Consider the following 18,396-nt stretch of genomic DNA (forward strand, 5'->3'; position numbering starts at 1 on the left):
ATGGCAGGTCTCTGGTGGAGCTCAACTGAGACAGCTCCTGCCCTAACGAGGTCCTCTGTGAAGGTCTTACACCCAATTCAGGGTAAGTCACCTGTGCTCATGCATGGAAAGAAAGAGAGAAGGAGCAAAGAATCTCAATATGGATGTGTCATTTCCTAGAATCTCCCTGTATCTGTGGACAGACCATCGTCAAAAGGATGCCACACCTCTCAGTGCAAAAGATCACCACAATCCAAGGTGAAGACAAAAGTCTGCAGCAAGAATGAAATCTCTGAACTCTCACTAGGAGTGCCCAAATCTGGATGACCTAAAATGGGCTTCCTCTACCAGAGTGCACTGCACCTCAGAAACACAGCACTCCCAGAACTTTGCATCACTCCTTCCCTTTTCTTGACGAGGGAGCTCACGACAGAATCAGTTAAGGCCTAGTGGTTCCAGGTGAACTGTGTGTTTGAAGCATGACACCACTGAAGCAAACATTTCAGGAAAAATGACCTGCAGTTGAGATTCTATTTCTGCCCTCAAGGAGGAATTAAAGTGATCAGATGTTCATACAGGGAACAAAGGGAAGGGACGTGTGACAAATCTCAAGAATGTTGCTTTGTTTAACCCCTTGCCTACTGTGTATCCCAACAATCAAACCAGGATGTGGGAAACACAAAAAGGAAGTCCTTCATTGGGTGCACTGGGTAAGTATATCCTGCTGAGAGGTTAAAGATAGTTCTCCAGTTTTCTTCTAAAGATAAGCTCTTGCCAAAAGTCGGTAAGATAGGGCTGAGCTCTTTTCTCGTTTCTTATGCCTAAAAGGAGTCAGGATATAGGAAGAGCTGAGACAGCACAGTATGGTGGAAAAGATCAGGCTTGGGAACTAAATAGACTTGGCTTTGAATCTCAATCAAGACACCAATTAGCTGTGTGACGTTGAATGAGAATTTCACATCTCTACACTCATTTCCCATTATGCCTTTCAAGACTGATGACACGCACCTCATGGGGTGGTTGGGAAGATTAGCAATAATAAACCTGAAGTACATGGCACATAAAAGATGCTAAAACTTGTTAGCTAAGCATCTAACTATAGCACAGTATAGAATCTTCTGCACAGAATACATCATGAAAATTGCTGGGTCCTCCTTCTTCATGCTTTCGGAGGAAAATGGACCATTGCATGCAGTCCCACTCCTTGTACAAACTGCGAAGAATAATCTCTTAACAGTGACCCAATCCGGTGAGCAGGACTTAATACTCATGTGCCTTAAGTCACTTCTCACTGTGTAATGACACTTTTTTCATGCAGGTGCTTAGGTCGCCAGAAGATACTGTCTGAGACAAGGTTTTTAAGTGGAAGAAAAACTGACCTGAAGTAACCAAGAACTGCCCTGTGGCTGAGAAACTTAAACCAGCAGAGCGAATAGATTCCAACTCTGACAATGCAGATCGTAAAGTATTTTGACCAAGTCGAATGTCATAGGAATTTGCCCTAAAAACATATTTTTAAATTACATCTGTAAATTTCTATTTTCTCTTAAGAACAAGTCAACTCTTGATTGTTTTTCTGACGGCAAGTACAAGGTCCCTCCAGCTTTGGTTACTTGGTACATCAGGCAATATGTCTCAATAAGGTATTACCCACACGACTAGAGAACAAAGTGGGGGCCCCTTCTAAGGCCACCTTTGGTTTGAAACACATTTTCATGTAACTGAAAGAAAACGGACTTTGGAGTGAGATAAGCTGCATTTCACTATTGGTTTTACCATTTTCCAGCCAGGTGACTTTGAACAAGTTATTTCACGTCCGAGTGTCCGTTTCCTCATCTATAAAATGGAGAGAAAAAATACCAACCTACTTACCTTCAAAAATTACTGTGAGAATTCAGATGATGTTACGTAAAGTGTTCGGCACTGTTGGGGGCCCATAAACTGATACCCTGAAGACTGCCACTTTGGCATGCTGAGAGACCCGAGAAGCTGCCACAGAATCAGGGTCCCGCTAACCTTGCCTTTTCTACCAGCTCCCATGCCAAATGAAGTGAGGGACTCTTCCGGAATTTCCCCATCTGAGCAAAAAAGCTTCTTTCCAAAAGAAATACAATCATCTTAAGTCCAATTCCCTAGGGATCTCATCAAATAACCTGGAAAGCTCAAACCACGGGAGAAGAGAGTGAGACTCATCACCACACCCAGACAGACCTTTCAGCCACTCTTCTTAAGGGGCTATGGACAGTGCTCTCACTACATGTAGTAGTGGGCCAGTGGAATTGTGCTCTCTTCCCTTTCCCCCTTGTGGATCTGGTCTTTAAGTCAATGAACCCTTGCTGTTTCCAAAGCTGATCATGCTGGAAGGTTATCCTAGAGCTGTTCTGAGAATATATATCTTAAAATAGTAGTTCCAAGAGATTACCTAAGAAACTTTATCTGCATAAGACAACCTTTGCTCCTTTGAATCATTGTCTGAGCACTGGGTCTATTCATTCTCCCTGAAAATCATCTACTCCTACCACTCTCATTTCCCTCTCCCCTATGAAGAAGGCATTTAAGTCTCAATCTGTTGGCCTCTCTTTGAGTTCATATTTTGTATGAACATGTGTGTGTATAACAGTAATACATTTGTTGTACTGTTCTCTTAATTAACCTGTTTTCTTATAGTGCTGGCTGTTGGCTGTGAATATTTATGATGGAGAAGGGGTCATACCCTTTCCGTCCCTACCGCAAATACTAAGTTCTGGATAACTATCAATCATTGTTTTCATTATTAATTACCTTAGGCTAGAGAGTAGGGATCCCATAAGTTATAAAACATAATTCTTTCCTAATACCCAGATGTCTACGTAATATCTGATCCTATGGAACTTGGAAAAGTGCTCAGGGCAAGTTTTAGTAATACTCCAAACAATGGTAGAAATTTTACTAGACAGGGAAAAAGCTAAACAATGGAATCAGCTCTTGAATAATTAAAAATGACATTTCCTCATTTTTACTATTATGGTTAATATGGTTTGGATCTGTGTCTCCACCCAAATCTCACGTTCAACTGTAATCCCCAGTATTAGAGGTGGGGACTGCTGGGAGGTGATTGGATGATGAGGGAGATTTCTCATAAATGGTTTAGCACCATCAGCTCAGTGCTCTTCTCCTGAGAGTGAGTTCTCATGAGATCTGGTCATTAAAAAATGTGTGGCACCCCCCACCCTGCTCTCTCTTCCTCCTGCTCTGGCCATGTGAAGTGCTGGCTCCTGCATTGCCTTCTGCCATGATTAAATGTCTCCCGAGGCCTCCCCAGAAGCTAAGCAGATGCCAGCATCAGGCTTCTTGTACAGCCTGCAGAATACTGTCTGAGACAAGGTTTTTAAGTGGAAGAAAAATTGACCTGAAGTAACCAAGAACTGCCCTGTGGCTGAGCCAATTAAACCTATTTTCCTCATAAATTACCCAGTCTCAGGTATTTCTTTATTAGTCACTGTGAGAACTGACTAATACATAGGTGGAAAGGCACATTCTCTAGCTTAAAGAAAGCAGAGTAGACAAGTGAGCTTTTAATATCTTTTATCTAGGAACAGATCTATTGAATTTAAATTGAATTTAAGTATTCATTAATCGCTCCACTATTTGTACGCTGGGACCAAGTCTTCATTCAGTTCCTTAAAGGTAAAGATCATTTCATCTCCTCCTTTTGAGTGCTGCACTCCACCTAATCTTAGGCGTATAGAATGAGCAAGTACCTCCCGTGTCCCTTCTGCTTATGACAAACTCTTGCTTTCACAAAGCTGAGGAAGGACTGTAGAAGACTTTTATTTCTTTACACTTAAGATCACTTTTTAGCACTACAATTTGTAATAGATAACAAATGCACTTGTGGCGCAAGAGTGGGGGAAACTGAGCATATGGAGAAGCCACGGAGGGGAGGAGGCATGGGTTTTAGAAGCCAGAAAAACTAGGTTCAAATCAAGTCCTCCCATTTACTGGTGAAGTGACTTACTCTTTCTGCACCTTAGTTTGTTGATCTGTGAAATGGTGGTAGCAACCCGATCTGACAGGGTTTTTGTGATCATGCTTCTAAGGGGCTATGCACAGTGTTGGCACTGAAGATGTGGCCCAGTGCATGTACGCTCTCTTCCCTTTCCCTGTTGTAGATATAGTCTTGGGGCCAATGTACACTTGCTGCTTCCAAAGCTGGACATGCCTGAAGGTTGTCCTGGAGCTGTTCTGAGAATATATATCTTAAAATAGCTAGGGCTCATAAGTAAAAATTTGCTAGCACATGGGTGGAAGTGGACAAGTGATTTTCATGTGTTGGAGTGAGTGTGGATATTGGCTGTGAGGCAAGACAAGGGTAAGTGCTGATAAAATGCAGAATGTAACGTCTCTTGTTTAACACTTTCCCAGTGGTCACTATTCAAGGTGCTATTCTTAAGCACACTAAAAAATGCAGTAGAGTATAAGAAATGAATATCCGAATCCATGTAGTTTAAAATGCTAGGAATGATTTATAAACATGGATAGCAATGAAAGCCTCCTAATCATGTCAGAGTCAATTTTCATACACAGGCTGCTGTAATCTTTTTATGTTGCAGTAGCCGATTACATTTAGATGATAAGGGCAATGCTTCGATGATAGCAGCCTCTGGTGTAACAGAGAGAGAGATACCCGGGTTACAAGCTGCTTGAGTCAAGCTTTGCAATCTTACTCTAGAGCAGTAGCAATCAAGTAAAGAATTGTCAGTACTTTTCTGGCATATCGTGACACCCTTTTCTCCTTCTCTATCTTCTTGTTTAAGTACAGTTATATACACGGCTTCTGAGCAACTCTTTGACCTATATGTGCAAGCTGCATCAGATTCGAAGAGCAGAACAAGTGTTTCAACAATTGCTTGCAAGAAAGAATGTTGGTCACAAGGTGGCAGATTACCACACGCTTATGGAGAAGCCTAATTTATTTTCTAAAAGCACAGAGTGGCAAAAAAGTAAGGAAACTTCAGAAAGGTGTGTATGCACACATGGTGGGAAAGATGGATACCTTACATGGCCATAAGTTCTAAAGGTCATATAAGGGCTGCCTCTGCAGCTGAGCCCTCTATCACAGGGCACCTTTTGAAGAGGCCCATGCAATCAGCATGATAAGATTCCTGGACTGACAGCTGACATCACTCAGCAGACCTTATGCCAAGGCGATTATTTCCTAAGGCAGTGATTTCAACCCTGTTAGCACATTATAATCACTTAGGGAGATTAAAAAAAAAAGTACCCCTGTTGAGCCTACACAACAAGAAATTTTTTTCCACTTATAAAGTCCTTTTTATTTAATTATTTCTTCTCAAGAAACATTTCTTCTCATGAAATAATTTACAATAAGGACATAGAACAGAAACATTTTATCCATATAAAAACTAATAACTAAAAGTTGAGTATCTCTTATTTGAAATCCTTGTGACCAGAAGCATAACAAGAGATTTTGCAGGTTTTGTTTGTTTGTTTGTTTGATTGTCAGGTTTTGGTTTGATGTTGAGCTCAGGCAACAGTAGTATTTAAAGATCCTCAGTTGCTTCCAATGTACAGCCAAGCTTGAGAATCACTAATCTAAAGCAGTGTTACTCAATGTATGGTACACAAACCTAGCACTGATCTGTGAACTATGTTACTTAATACAATTCTTATTTAGTTCAGCTGACATTACTTTTCACAGCGAGACAACAATACTTTCTTCACCAAGGAAGCAGTGATTTACTTTCTGGCATAAGATCCTTATCTAGTCATGGATTGATAACAAACAATTTGGGATACATGAACAACACTTTGAGTAGCATTTCTCTAAAGATAGTAGGTGGGAGTCAGAGAGGAAGGGAACAGCAATCATTTTCAAAAGTGTGCTACTTGACATAGCTCATCTTTGATGAGAATACACTGCTTAGTAGAGCCAGCAGGGCCTTTCCCAAAGTGTTCCTTGGCAGATATTTATCTGTATTATCAGTAAAAGGGTCCAGTAGCTGGAAGATGCTGTTTACCACTGAATTGCCTAAGGTAGACAGCTTCATAATCTGCAAGACTCTTTAAAACCTTTCATATACTCATATGCATTGTGACTCTCTAGGAATGGTGTATAATTTGGGAAACATATGTTTGACTTCAAATGCTGTCTTCTTACATAAATGTATGATCAATGTCGCATGAAATATTATTGGAAAACGTTGATCTGATAACTATTTAAGAACCTGTGAAAAAGAGTAGAGTTCACTCCCGTATTCTCTTCAACCAGGCAAGTGAATTGTCATTTAAAACAAAAGACGGGGTGAAAATTGGAGCAGAGGGAGCAGAACATTCTTGTGCATCTCCTTAATAGAGGTAGACTTCTAATATCAGGATTGGGCTTGATTTGGGGGAATCAACTAGTCTTTCAGGCTATGCCTTTGTTGGACATGGAACATAGCCTAGCTGGGTCACACCATGCTGAGTCCAGAAGGCAGAATTTCTTAAGCGGTTTATCAACTGGCTGGGAAGAGAAACAAACTCCAGAAAAGTTGGCAACACAATCCCTGATGTCTTGGCCTTGAAAGGGGCAGCACCCACATGGATGTATAATTTCCACATGTTTTCAAGTATCTTTGATTTTGACTTTTTAAAATCAAAATCACCAGCATACACTGTCATTCATCTAGTAGAACTTTCAAAGCACTTTTGCAGATAAGTATCATTTTAAACATAAATGCCTGAAACGGTTCATTGGTGCTGGCTTCATACAGGAGAAATGTCTGCTCCAAGTATTAACTAAGGAAGACCTCAGCCAAGAGAGTTACAAAGGAGAAACAATTTTGTCTCAAGGAAACCACCACCATGATTGGAACACATAAGATCAAGGGAGAGGAGAGGTCAGTTGCTTTAAAAAGTGAATACTATTTTAAAGAATGAATGGTTATTAGTTTCTACTGTAAAAGCCAGCCTCCAGCCTAGAGACTGAATGGAGATGCATATATTCAATAAGCGAATGATAAATGTCCATCTTATGAAAGTGAATTACTGGCTACTATACATACTCCTTGATTAGACTGTAAGTTTTCCAGAGAGTAGAAACTATCCCCAAAATATGGCTTAATTTTGTGTGTGCTGCCATAAGGTAGGGGAAATAGGAGGGAAGAAAGAATGAGTTTCATTGCCATTGCTGGTTTCCTAATGTTATCAGGACATAAGCTGTAAGTGAATCAGAATTAAATACTTTGTGGGGAGACGATCGTATTTACTCATTGCTAGTGACCAAAGCCACCAGATTTCTGGCATTAATTTGGACTAATTTTTTTTTTTTATCTTTCTTGTGACTCTTCAATTAAGCTGCCATTTGCTTCAATGAGCAAAGAAAATTGTCTCGTGTCATTTTGTCATCATTCAGGTCATAAATCAAAGGCAGGGTGGCCCTAAGTCATGGAAGAAAAAAAGTGACTTTGAAATTAGTTGAGAATACAGTCTTCTTATCTCTTCAGAGTCACCAGAACACATGGTCCCATGCTTTTCTTTTTAAGTTCCAGCATACATGTGCAGGATGTGCAGGTTTGTTACATAAATGTGTGCCATGGTGGTTTGCTGCACCTATCAAACCATCACCAAGATATTAAGCCCAGCATGCATTAGCTACTTCTCCTGATGCTCTCCCTTCCCCGCATACCCCCACGTCTACATGCTCCACTGTGTGATGTTCCCCTCCCTGTGTCCATGTGTTCTCATTGTTCAGCTCCCACTTACATGTGAAAACATGTGGTGTTTGGTTTTCTGTTCCTGTGTGTTAGTTTGCTGAGGATAATGGCTTCTGGCTCCATCCATGTCCCTGCAAAGGATATGATCTCTTTCCTTTCTATGGCTGCACAGTATTCCACGGTGTATATGTACCACATTTTCTTTATCCAGCCTATCATTGATGGGCATTTGGGTTCATTCCATGTCTTTGCTACTGGGAAGAGTGCTGCAATGAACATACGCATGCATGTGTTTTTATAACAGAATGATTTATATTTCTTTAAGTATATGCCCAGTAATGGGATTGCTGGGTCAAATGGTATTTGTGGTTCTAGGTCTTTGAGGAATTGCCATACTATCTTCCACAATGGTTGAACTAATTTACATTCCCACCAACAGTGGAAAAGAATTCCTATTTATCCACAGCCTCACTACCATCTGTTGTTTCTTAATATTTTAATAATCACTTTTCTGACTGGCATGAGATGGTACCTCCTTGTGGCTTTGATTTGCATTTCTCTAATGATGCAGAAAAGGTCTTCCGTAAAATTCAACACCCGTTGATGTTAAAAACTCTCAATAAACGAATTATTGAAGGAACATACCTCAAAGTAAGAAGAGCCATTTATGACAAACCCACAGCCAAAATCATTCTGAATGGGCAAAAGCTGGGGGCACTCCCCTTAAAAACCAGCACAAAACAAGGATGCTGTCTCTCCCCACTCCTATTCAACACAGTATTGGAAGTTCTGGTCACAGCAGTCAGGTAAGAGAAATAAATAAAGGTATTCAAATAGGAAGAGAGGAAGTCAAATTGTCTTTCTTTGCAGATGATGTGATCCTATCTCTAGAAAACCCCATTGTCTCAGCCCCAAAGCTTCTTAAGCTGATAAGCAACTTCAGCAAAGTCTCAGGATCCAAAATCAATGTGCAAAAATCACGAGCATTCCTATATACCAACAACAGACAAGCAGAGAGCCAAATAATGAATGAACTCCCTTTCACAATTGCTACAAAGAGAATAAAATACCTAGGAATACAGCTAACAAGGGATGTGAAACACCTCTTCAAGGGAACTAAAAACCACTGCTCAAAATAAAGCAGAGGACACAAACCAATGGAAAAACATTCCATGCTCATGGATAGAAAAAGTAAATATGTTTAAAATGGCCATACTGCCCAAAGTAATTTATAGATTCAATGCTGTTCCCATTAAACTACCATTGACATTATTCACAGAATTAGAAAAAAACAATATTACAGTTCATATGAAACCAAATAGAGCCCGCATAGCCAAGACAATCCTAAGCAAAAAGGATAAAGTTGGAGGCATCATGCTACCTGACTTGAAACTATACTATAAGGGTATAGTAACCAAAACAGCATGGTACTGGTACAAAAGCAGACACTTACAACAATGGAACAGAATAGAGAAATCAGAAATAAGACCACACACCTACAACCATCTGATCTTTGACAAACCTGACAAAAACAAGGAGTGGGGAAAGGATTCCCTACTTAATAAATGGTGCTGGGTAAACTCGCTAGTCATATGCAGAAAATTAGAACTGGACCTCTTCCTTGTACCTTATACAAAACTTAATTCAAGATGGATTAAATACTTAAATATAAAACCCAAAACTACAAAAACCCTAGAAGAAAATCTAGGCAATGCCATTCAGGACATAGGCATGGGCAAATATTTCATAACGAAAACATCAAAAGCAATTGCAACAAAAGCAAAAATTGACAAATGGGATTTAATTAAACTAAAGAGCTTCTGCACAGCCAAAGGAACTATCATCAGAGTGAACAGGGAACTTATACAATGGGAGAAAATGTTTGCAATCTGTCCATCTGGCAAAGGTCTAATATGCAGAGCCTACAAGGAACTTAAACAAATTTACAAGGGAAAAACAAAACAACCCCATTAAAAAGTGGGCAAAGGACATGAACAGACACTTCTCAAAAGAAGACATTCATGCAGGCAACAAACACATTAGGAAAAAAAAGCTCATTATCACTGATCATTAAAGAAATGCAAACTAAGGCCCCATGCTTTTCTAATAGAAAACGAATGTCCCCTCAATTATTCTAAAGGAGACAGACATGGAACCTAGTTATGTCTTTCCTGAAAGTCAAGATATTTTCAGCTGACAAGCATCAGAGGTTATTACCCAACTCTAGCTTAGTGACAAAACGATTTAATAACCACAGTTTAGTTTTATTTAATTATTAATTTAAATTGATGCTGACATATTTTTCTCGAAAGGAAAATTAGTATTAAGATGAGAAAGGTACAATGGGGTACAACGGGAAACAACGGTGTTGAAAAAACATGAAGATGAAAAACATTTCCCTCAGCATGTTCCTTAGCATTCCTCTGACTTCCTCCTCTCCCATCATTAAGGCAAGACTGATATTCATGGTGACGTATACTCTTTCTGCAATAACCCAATGCATTATCAGAGTAATAGACATGGTAGTTACAAACATACCCCCTTACCATTTAGCATGAAATTTTGCTTTCTCTTGGTTGGTGGAAGCTGCCATACTTTATCATCAGTCTCCAGTACAGATTCTCTTCTCCAACCAAACCCACAATGATTGGATGGCTCTCTGAATAAAAAGCTTACGAATGCCCTAAGGGAGAGACTGTGTGTGTGTGTGTGTGTGTGTGTGTGTGTGTGTGTGTGTGTGTGCGCGTGTGGGAAATCACATGAAAACAGGACTATAGCAAAGAGCCCAAATGCCTGATAAAAAGATGGTGACAAATCACCAAGCTCTGTACTACTTTCCTATGTTGCATTAATTTCTTCACATTTACTATGTAATCAGAATTTTCAACCCTAAAAGCAAATGCTGGGAATCCATGATTTACTTTTCCCTGTAGATTTCCAGCACTATCTACTTGCAAGCATGTTTATCTTGGTGTGATTCTCCTTAACAATCTTCGAACATCAGTAAAAGCACAAGGAGTGGCATTTAGGAAATGACAACTATGCTAATATTAGATTGGCTTCCAGGAGTTACTCTAAACTAGTGATTTCATTTTGGCACACATGGCATAGAAAGATAAAGTGAACAAAAAAATAAAGCTATGAAGCTTATACTTTCTTTTGCCAAAAGGCTCCTGGAACGGTAAGAAAAAGATTTTGGTAATGATCTCCACTCTCCATGTGGCTTTCTTTTAACAAAGAACATTGCTGGTACTGGGCCAAATTACACTCACAGATACTTGTGTGCACTTCTTCAGCCAAATTCCAGCACTCACATAATATTATATCATAAGTGGTTTTTATAGAAATAATCGTGTCACTGAAAATCACAAATGTTTGGAACAGATTTTAAAAATTGTTTCGGAATTGGATATTCATAAATAGAAACCTGGTTTTGCCAAAGTGTAATTTGGCCTTCGTGTATCCTGAAAAGCCAGTGAGCTATTTCAGTCCCTTTATGTATCATTTTATATGGATTCTGAGGGCCCTGGACATAATACAAAAATATCTTGAAAAAGATGGGTGACTATAAACAATGTTAAATTATCTGTAGCAAATCGTAAGAGGTCATAAACTATGAAAATAGCCCAGCCCTTATAAACCACTGCCAAACAAAAGGAACAGTAAGACTTTATCTATACTAATTAAAAAAGAGCTGGATAATTTTTATCAATTTAGTAATTCCAACTGTATCATAAACCTGTTTAATTTAATTAATCGTTTCTAAAGCTTATGCAATTCAAACATTTATTTCCCCAAAAGGCTTAAATTTTTTTTTTAATTTTTCTTTTGGGGGTTTTAACATTGCATAAAAAAATAACCTCATTAGAAGAGGTTATACTAGTATGTTGGCATTGCATAGACCAAACAATGTATGGCTTAACCACCCTGTCCATTGCCTTCACCTGCTGTAGAATTCGTGGGCATCCACAGCCAAGGTCAGTTAAGGTCTCATGTTTTGGCACGGAGACCATGACAGGGAATATCTCTTCAAAATGTTTCACATAACAATGAAATGTTTCAATGTGTAGACACAGTTTTAATGCAAAACACTATCCATTTGTAAAAAAAAAGAGGTCTTTTATTTCTACGAACTATAATAAAATTTTACAACAACTTTAAGAGGGAACTGAACACTATAACTTATGGCAATTAAAAAACAGTCCTGCAAAAAATCTTCCCGGTTACCAGAATGACCAGTGAACCCTTCCAAACCCACAGTTACTTCACCTCCTGGAAATGATGAGCTTCGATATCCTACATGAAGTAAGCATGTTAATTTCTTGGCAATGTTTCCTTATTTATCCAAGGTCAGCTCCACAGCATGTTTTCTTTCGCCCCCATCTAAAGTCTTCTGAATCCTGTTAATTTGTGTAGAGATCAAGTGTTTTCATTTTAAGGTCCGAGTTCACAATTAGATTCTGGGATCTTGCTTGCCGGGGTACAATAAGATTGCAAATAGTATTTAAACGTCATCCCAGAAAACCTCTGACTTTAACACTAGTTACAAATCATTCATAAGAATAAAGACAGAAATATTAGCTTTGATTTCGCGGCAGGAAGACCTGAAAGGAGGGCAAGACTAAGGAAAATCTCCAATCTGAAAGAAGACAACGCCCATCATCACAGTACACAAGTGAAAGGATGGCAACCCCATTAAACACAATGGCAACAGCTCAATATGTGGATTAAATGACAGATCAAAAACTACCCAAACTTTGTAGAAGAGAGTTGAACTGCTACCTATTCTCTTAAGAATTCTCTATATCTGAAAATATTCATAACAGTATTGACAATACACTCCAGATGGTACTGGAAAATGACAGATCTTGTCAAAATGGTATGTAATAATAAAAGGAATGGGGTTTAAACTGTTTTAAAAAATCTGAAATATTGTTAAAAACATTTTAATTATGTAACTGATTGCTTGACTGAATTTAACCAGCTGCCTCTTAACTGGGTTATTTTTCTTAACGAAACCAAATTTTGATTTTTGGGCTGATTTGCAAGTACAAAAACTGTGTGTGTGTGTGTGTGTGTGTGTGTGTGTGTGTGTCTGTGTGTGTGTTTATAATTTTTAGAGAAAAAAAGCAGAGAATATTGGAATGTAGTATATATAGTAAAATAATTGTCACTAGTTAAAATTTTTTATTTAAATAAAGTACAAAATAAAGTTAGTATCTTCTCCACTAAACAACCAAATGATTGCTTTTACTCACTGTAAAAGTTCACCATTTATACCTCCAGATGAATATGTGTGAAAATCGGTGGTCACACTCAACGTGAATAGTTTAGATACCAAAAGTATGGGTAGAACGTAAATATGAGTGCTCTATTCTATTGTTGAATTAAACACAGATACATGTAGGCTTCTCATTGTCTCCCAATGATTGTCTAAAACTCTGTTTGGAAAGAAGAAGAGGGGAAACTTTGAGTTGTGAAGTTTTGCTTCCAAAAGTGTGGACTAGAGTGCATTTGGAGAAATTTATTTACTCACCAAATTTTAACCCACATGCCAGTCTTTCCCAGATCAGAAAGACAATTATCTTAAGATTCCTCTAGGCCGGGCGCGGTGGCTCAAGCCTGTAATCCCAGCACTTTGGGAGGCCGAGACGGGCGGATCACGAGGCCGGGAGATCGAGACCATCCTGGCTAACACAGTGAAACCCCGTCTCTACTAAAAAAATACAAAAAACTAGCCGGGCGAGGTGGCGGGCGCCTATAGTCCCAGCTACTCAGGAGGCTGAGGCAGGAGAATGACGTAAACCCGGGAGACGGAGCTTACAGTGAGCTGAGATCCGGCCACTGTACTCCAGCCCGGGCGACAGAGTGAGACTCCGTCTCAAAAAAAAAAAAAAAAAAAAAAAAAAAAGATTCCTCTAATGATGCAAAAGGGTAACTTGAAATAGAAACAAGGTCGCTTTTAGAAATTATACAAAAACCACAAAAGTATACACCAACTGCCAAAGAACAGGTGAATTGTCACTTCCAAATGTCATTCATTGGTAAACTGCCTCAATGATACTTAATGTGAGGGGAAAATGGGCTGTTTAACAGTAAGTATTAGCATTTACATTATAATTCTCAGATGTTATTTTGGAAGCTGGAATGTAAACAGATGGCAATACATTTACCACATTTTATTTGTAATGTGAAAAATACTCCTCTTTGATAGATGCAAAAATGTTGGAAACAATGAATAAATACCATTTCTGGCCAGACGAAATACTTTGAAGGTATATTTGTGATACGGGTTGCAGTGAGTACCTTATTAAACTCAGTTTAAGTAACAGCAAGTAGAGTTGTCCAAACCTGTACTTGAGCTGAAAAGAAAAAACAAACTACTCATAGTTTCCTTTAGGCATGCATTTTACCATGGCAAAGTGCAACGGGGCGTGCATTATATAGGTAATCTGGACCTGCTTCAGCAAACTAAGTAGATCATGAGCATTCGTCGAGTGCAATGCAGAAGCTGTATGGAGTGAAGGAGAGTTGACAATTTTTGAAACAATCCTCTCATTATTTCATTTTAGAAGTTTCATTCCTCAGCTGACTGCTGCTTCAGGAATGCAAGGTGATGGGAACAGACTTGGCCAGATGTTGGCAACAGAAGCAAGCAACTTTGCCAGCCCAAACGGGGCAGTAAAATGACAGCAACTGAAAATGTTTCAGCTGTGAAAAGCAGTGTAACGCTGTGCGCTGTGCCAGAGATGACCATATTATACAGCGTCCCATCTGAGACTGTATAACACTTTCACCAGCCAGCCAGGGGGCCTCCTAGCTATGGCAGGATCTGAACAACACACAGCACACCAGAGGGCAATGCACAATCCAAAAGAAAGAGAAAGAGAGAAGAATGAGAGAAAACAAGCAAAACACGCGTCTGTCGTGCACAAACCTTCCGGCTCTGTGTTCTCTTTGTGGTGTACTTGCTTCAGCGGGCAGCAGAAGATTTCGTGACACTTAGCACGAAAGGGGGACTCTTTTTTCTTTAATTCCGCAGATTGGATGGAATCTTGTCGTAACATAATGTATTCCTGTGTGCCAGGGGGGGCGTCATCCAGAACTGTGGTCACCACATAACAAAATGAACTCAAGTTAGAGCCTCAGAAAAGCAACGAATGTCTTAAATCAAATCTACTCCCAGGGAAGACTAAAACAATAGCCCTAAGAAAAGTTTCAAAGAAAAACATCTCATAGCTTAGTGATTTCACTTTAATGGGCTTAGTCTAAAATACTAAAGCCTTGCAAACAGCTACTCGACTATCTATACCTCTGTTGCTAGTACAATGAAAACAGTGTTAAATCATACCCAAAGTGCAAAAACGTATTTTAATATGGATACTCATGTCGTATCTAAATCAACACCATGTAGAACTTAGAGGTTTCAGATTGAGATACGATATAAATATTTATAGGTTAAACTGGCTAATGTCCACCCATTATCAGTAAATTTGCTTCTGTTTCTTTTCTTGGTCTGCTCCTGGTGAGGTCCTAACTTCCAAGCAGTATACACGGAGACAGACAGAAGAATCAAAGTCACTGCTCTTTACTCTTTGATTTCCAAAGAGAACTGAAGCTGTTGCAAACATTCTTCAGATGTTCAAAACCCCTTAATGAAGACAAGAGATTCCAGCTGAGAGCCCACGAAGCAACACCTGGTCAAAGGACTACCTTGTTGGATTGTAAAAGAGCCAGACTTATTTTAATAATTTTGGCCTTGAAGTATACACCAGGATCCTCTCAGTCCACATTTTCATTCTAGGCTCTTTATATGCTTCCTAAGTGTATCACTAGTGTTTTTGAATCACTATTATTTTTATTCCCTGCAAAAGCAAGATATCTGTCTTTATAGGGTTCACTGCTACATTCTCTATTCCGAAAACCTTCCATGAAAATAGGTACAAATTTGGTCTGCATTTTCAGAAACAGGGAACTGACCCCAGCATGAATTTTTCTCTTTCACACCCTTCCCAATGAGGCCATTCCATTTCACCAGAAGTCAGTCAGTGCCTCCAAAGCTTTGATTAATGATGAGCTGACTCATTCTACTACCTGAAATGCATACACTTAACATGCATTTAGGAGGACTGATACTACTAGCAAATTTTTTGTGGGGTGAATAATGCCGTGGTGTTTGTAAAAAAATAAATAAATAAATAAACAAATAGTGGCTGAATTTAGATGGGATATGAAGCTTCTGTGTCGGGTAAAACGTTCCTAGCTCATTGGCTGGGATCTTAAGGGGTTTTAAGAACTTCCTTTCATGTTAAGGAAAAAATGGTATAAAAACCAACATAACTTTTAAATTAGTATTATGAGTTTAGAACAAGTTCTTCATAGGTTGACTCTATGAGGAATTGTTGTCTCCCTTTATAAGTCATTAAATTATGCAAGATGGTGATGAATATTTTAGTCAGTTCTCTATTTTCCTCTAGCATTCAGCAGCAGCAATCAAAAATATTATATAGACACACCATGATAGCTTTTTCTGCAGAGAGTTCCCTTCATCTACTAGGAATGTGACTATAACTTCTTAGAATCTCGTTGAATGCACATCTTTACTAGTAACAGCTGCTATTCAAAACATTTGTAACCATTTCCTGCCATGAGCAGATAGTTATGATAATATAGACACTCATCAAATTCCAGCATCACAGCTGAAGACAAATTCTAGTTTTACCATCCAAAATATTTAAATAAAACTCCCCAAATTGGAACTCTTTAAAAAAAGAAGCACCGACGATTATATGGAATCTGAGAAATTCCATTTTCATCCACTGCTGTATAGAAAACATGTAAGACTGAAGGACAATTGGAAGATAAAAGAGAAAAAAAATGACTTTTTGACAATGCATAAGGAATTTGTTATTCAGAAGTATGTGACAAATAACAGTAAATTGTCCTCCATTTTCATTGTTCAATACCAACAATGATGTCACAAATGGGCATTTCTGGAGATTAATAGTGGACTGAAGCTAATAGCCTTTGGCTGACTCTCCAGCCATCAGCTTTTCCCAGCTGGTCATTAATTCCCAGAAAATGCCTTGTACTGGCATCATTATTGTTTAATTAGATACAACTGGTTATCTGTAACACACAACAAAATTCTAGTGAAAGCTACATGCTGACTGATACAAGTGTTAACCCCCAAATTCATCACGATGGGAAAAACATGAGGGCCATAAAAGTGCAGGATAATTGCTTTCCACAAAATTCTCCCTGTCTTCTGTTCTTTCTTCAAATTGAATTTAACAAGTGCAAAAGGTGCCAAGATGAGGGTGTTTAAGGAGTCATCTGAACAATAACCACAGGCACAGAACATTTCCTTGGAAATCGTGAACATCTGGGAGTTAATGGGTCAGCTTTGGGTCTCAGGCTGTCTCTACTCAATACCTCAAATGTCAGTCAATTCAAGCAAAACAGAAAAAAAAGAGTAGTCAACCAACAGTAGCTTGATGTTATGTTGGCAAAAGAGCTAGAAACACTGATTTTTTAAAAACCAGAAGTGGCATTGTATAGGCAACACATTACTCTGGCTTATAAAATCTCTTTAATTGGAGATATTTTGGATGGGAAATTAAAACTATTATATCAAATGCACATATTCCCAGGGCTCCCTCAAGTAGGAGAGTGGCTGTATGTGCAGTTGACAGCAGAAAGAATGAAAGATGACTTCCCACAAGACTCCAGCAGTAAAACAGGTGGGTAGCTTTGTTCTAATTCCCTAAGAAAGTGATGAAGATGCAATGCGTCCAAGGGGTACCAGCTCTAGGAAGGGAAAGGGAGGCTTGCAAAGAATCCAGCCCATTAATATAGGAAAAAGGAATGAGTTTCTTTTTTCCCTGGCTTAGTCCAATATTTTCTTCCATTTTACCCAATCTGGTACATTCCCTTCTTACACACGACCTCTATCCTCAGACAACCACTCTTGCCACTGGTCATTTGAACCATTTGTCCACCTTCCATTCAGTGACTCCTGCTGCCCTACCCAAAAACAGATTTATCCAGTCTTGGAGATGGACAAAAAAATTCCAGTGATTAGGTAGACATTAGATTTATACAAAGCTTCCTCCGATTTCAGAAATTCAACTTGACTCTTCAAGATACATAAGGTGGTAAAAGTGGCTCATGGTTTATCTCTGGATCTGGAAGCCCCATGGTTTTTGAAAGGCTGCTGAGCCCCATGAGAACAGCTGCCAAAGAATAGGCCTCTGGGGGAAAATTTTGCCCATGTAGGCAGTGCCCCCAGCCTTGAAAACACAGCCCTCCTATTCAGGACTCCCAAGTCTCACAGGAGTAGTACAGAGTAGGAGGACACAAGTGCACACGTGCAAATCCACACATCCACAGACACACAGACACAGACATTGGCCGGTGGCATACTCAGACACAGAGGTGATAAGAATAAGTGACTTTAGTGGTGGGATGATAGTTATAAACACCACTTATAAAAGAGCTACTTCCCATTGCAAATGCTGTTCCACTGACTAACCATCAGGTTAGCAAGCTTGCATGTAGATTTGGTTTCTCAGCAGCAGCAGTGCTGTTCTGCCATTGTCAAGGTCAAGGACACAGTCAGGGAGCAGTCATGGTAAGACGAGAGAGTTTGATGGAGTCTAAGCCTGCTGACCTGACCTAACGTACTCATGTTCACAGAAATACAGTATTCCCATTTCAA

General features: G+C 39.2%; 1 protein-coding gene across 2 annotated transcripts in view; it reads right to left on the reverse strand.

The window, feature by feature from the left end:
* FGF13 (fibroblast growth factor 13) overlaps positions 1-18,396 on the reverse strand; it is a 612,099-nt gene that overhangs the window by 209,490 nt on the left and 384,213 nt on the right. For both annotated transcript variants that reach the window (XM_050776164.1, XM_050776163.1), the window contains exon 3: positions 14,614-14,781. In XM_050776164.1, the coding sequence (XP_050632121.1) occupies positions 14,614-14,781 (168 nt within the window). The remainder of the gene's footprint in view (positions 1-14,613; positions 14,782-18,396) is intronic.

This window comes from Macaca thibetana, chromosome X, assembly GCF_024542745.1.
Source record: "Macaca thibetana thibetana isolate TM-01 chromosome X, ASM2454274v1, whole genome shotgun sequence".
Lineage (NCBI taxonomy): Eukaryota > Metazoa > Chordata > Mammalia > Primates > Cercopithecidae > Macaca > Macaca thibetana.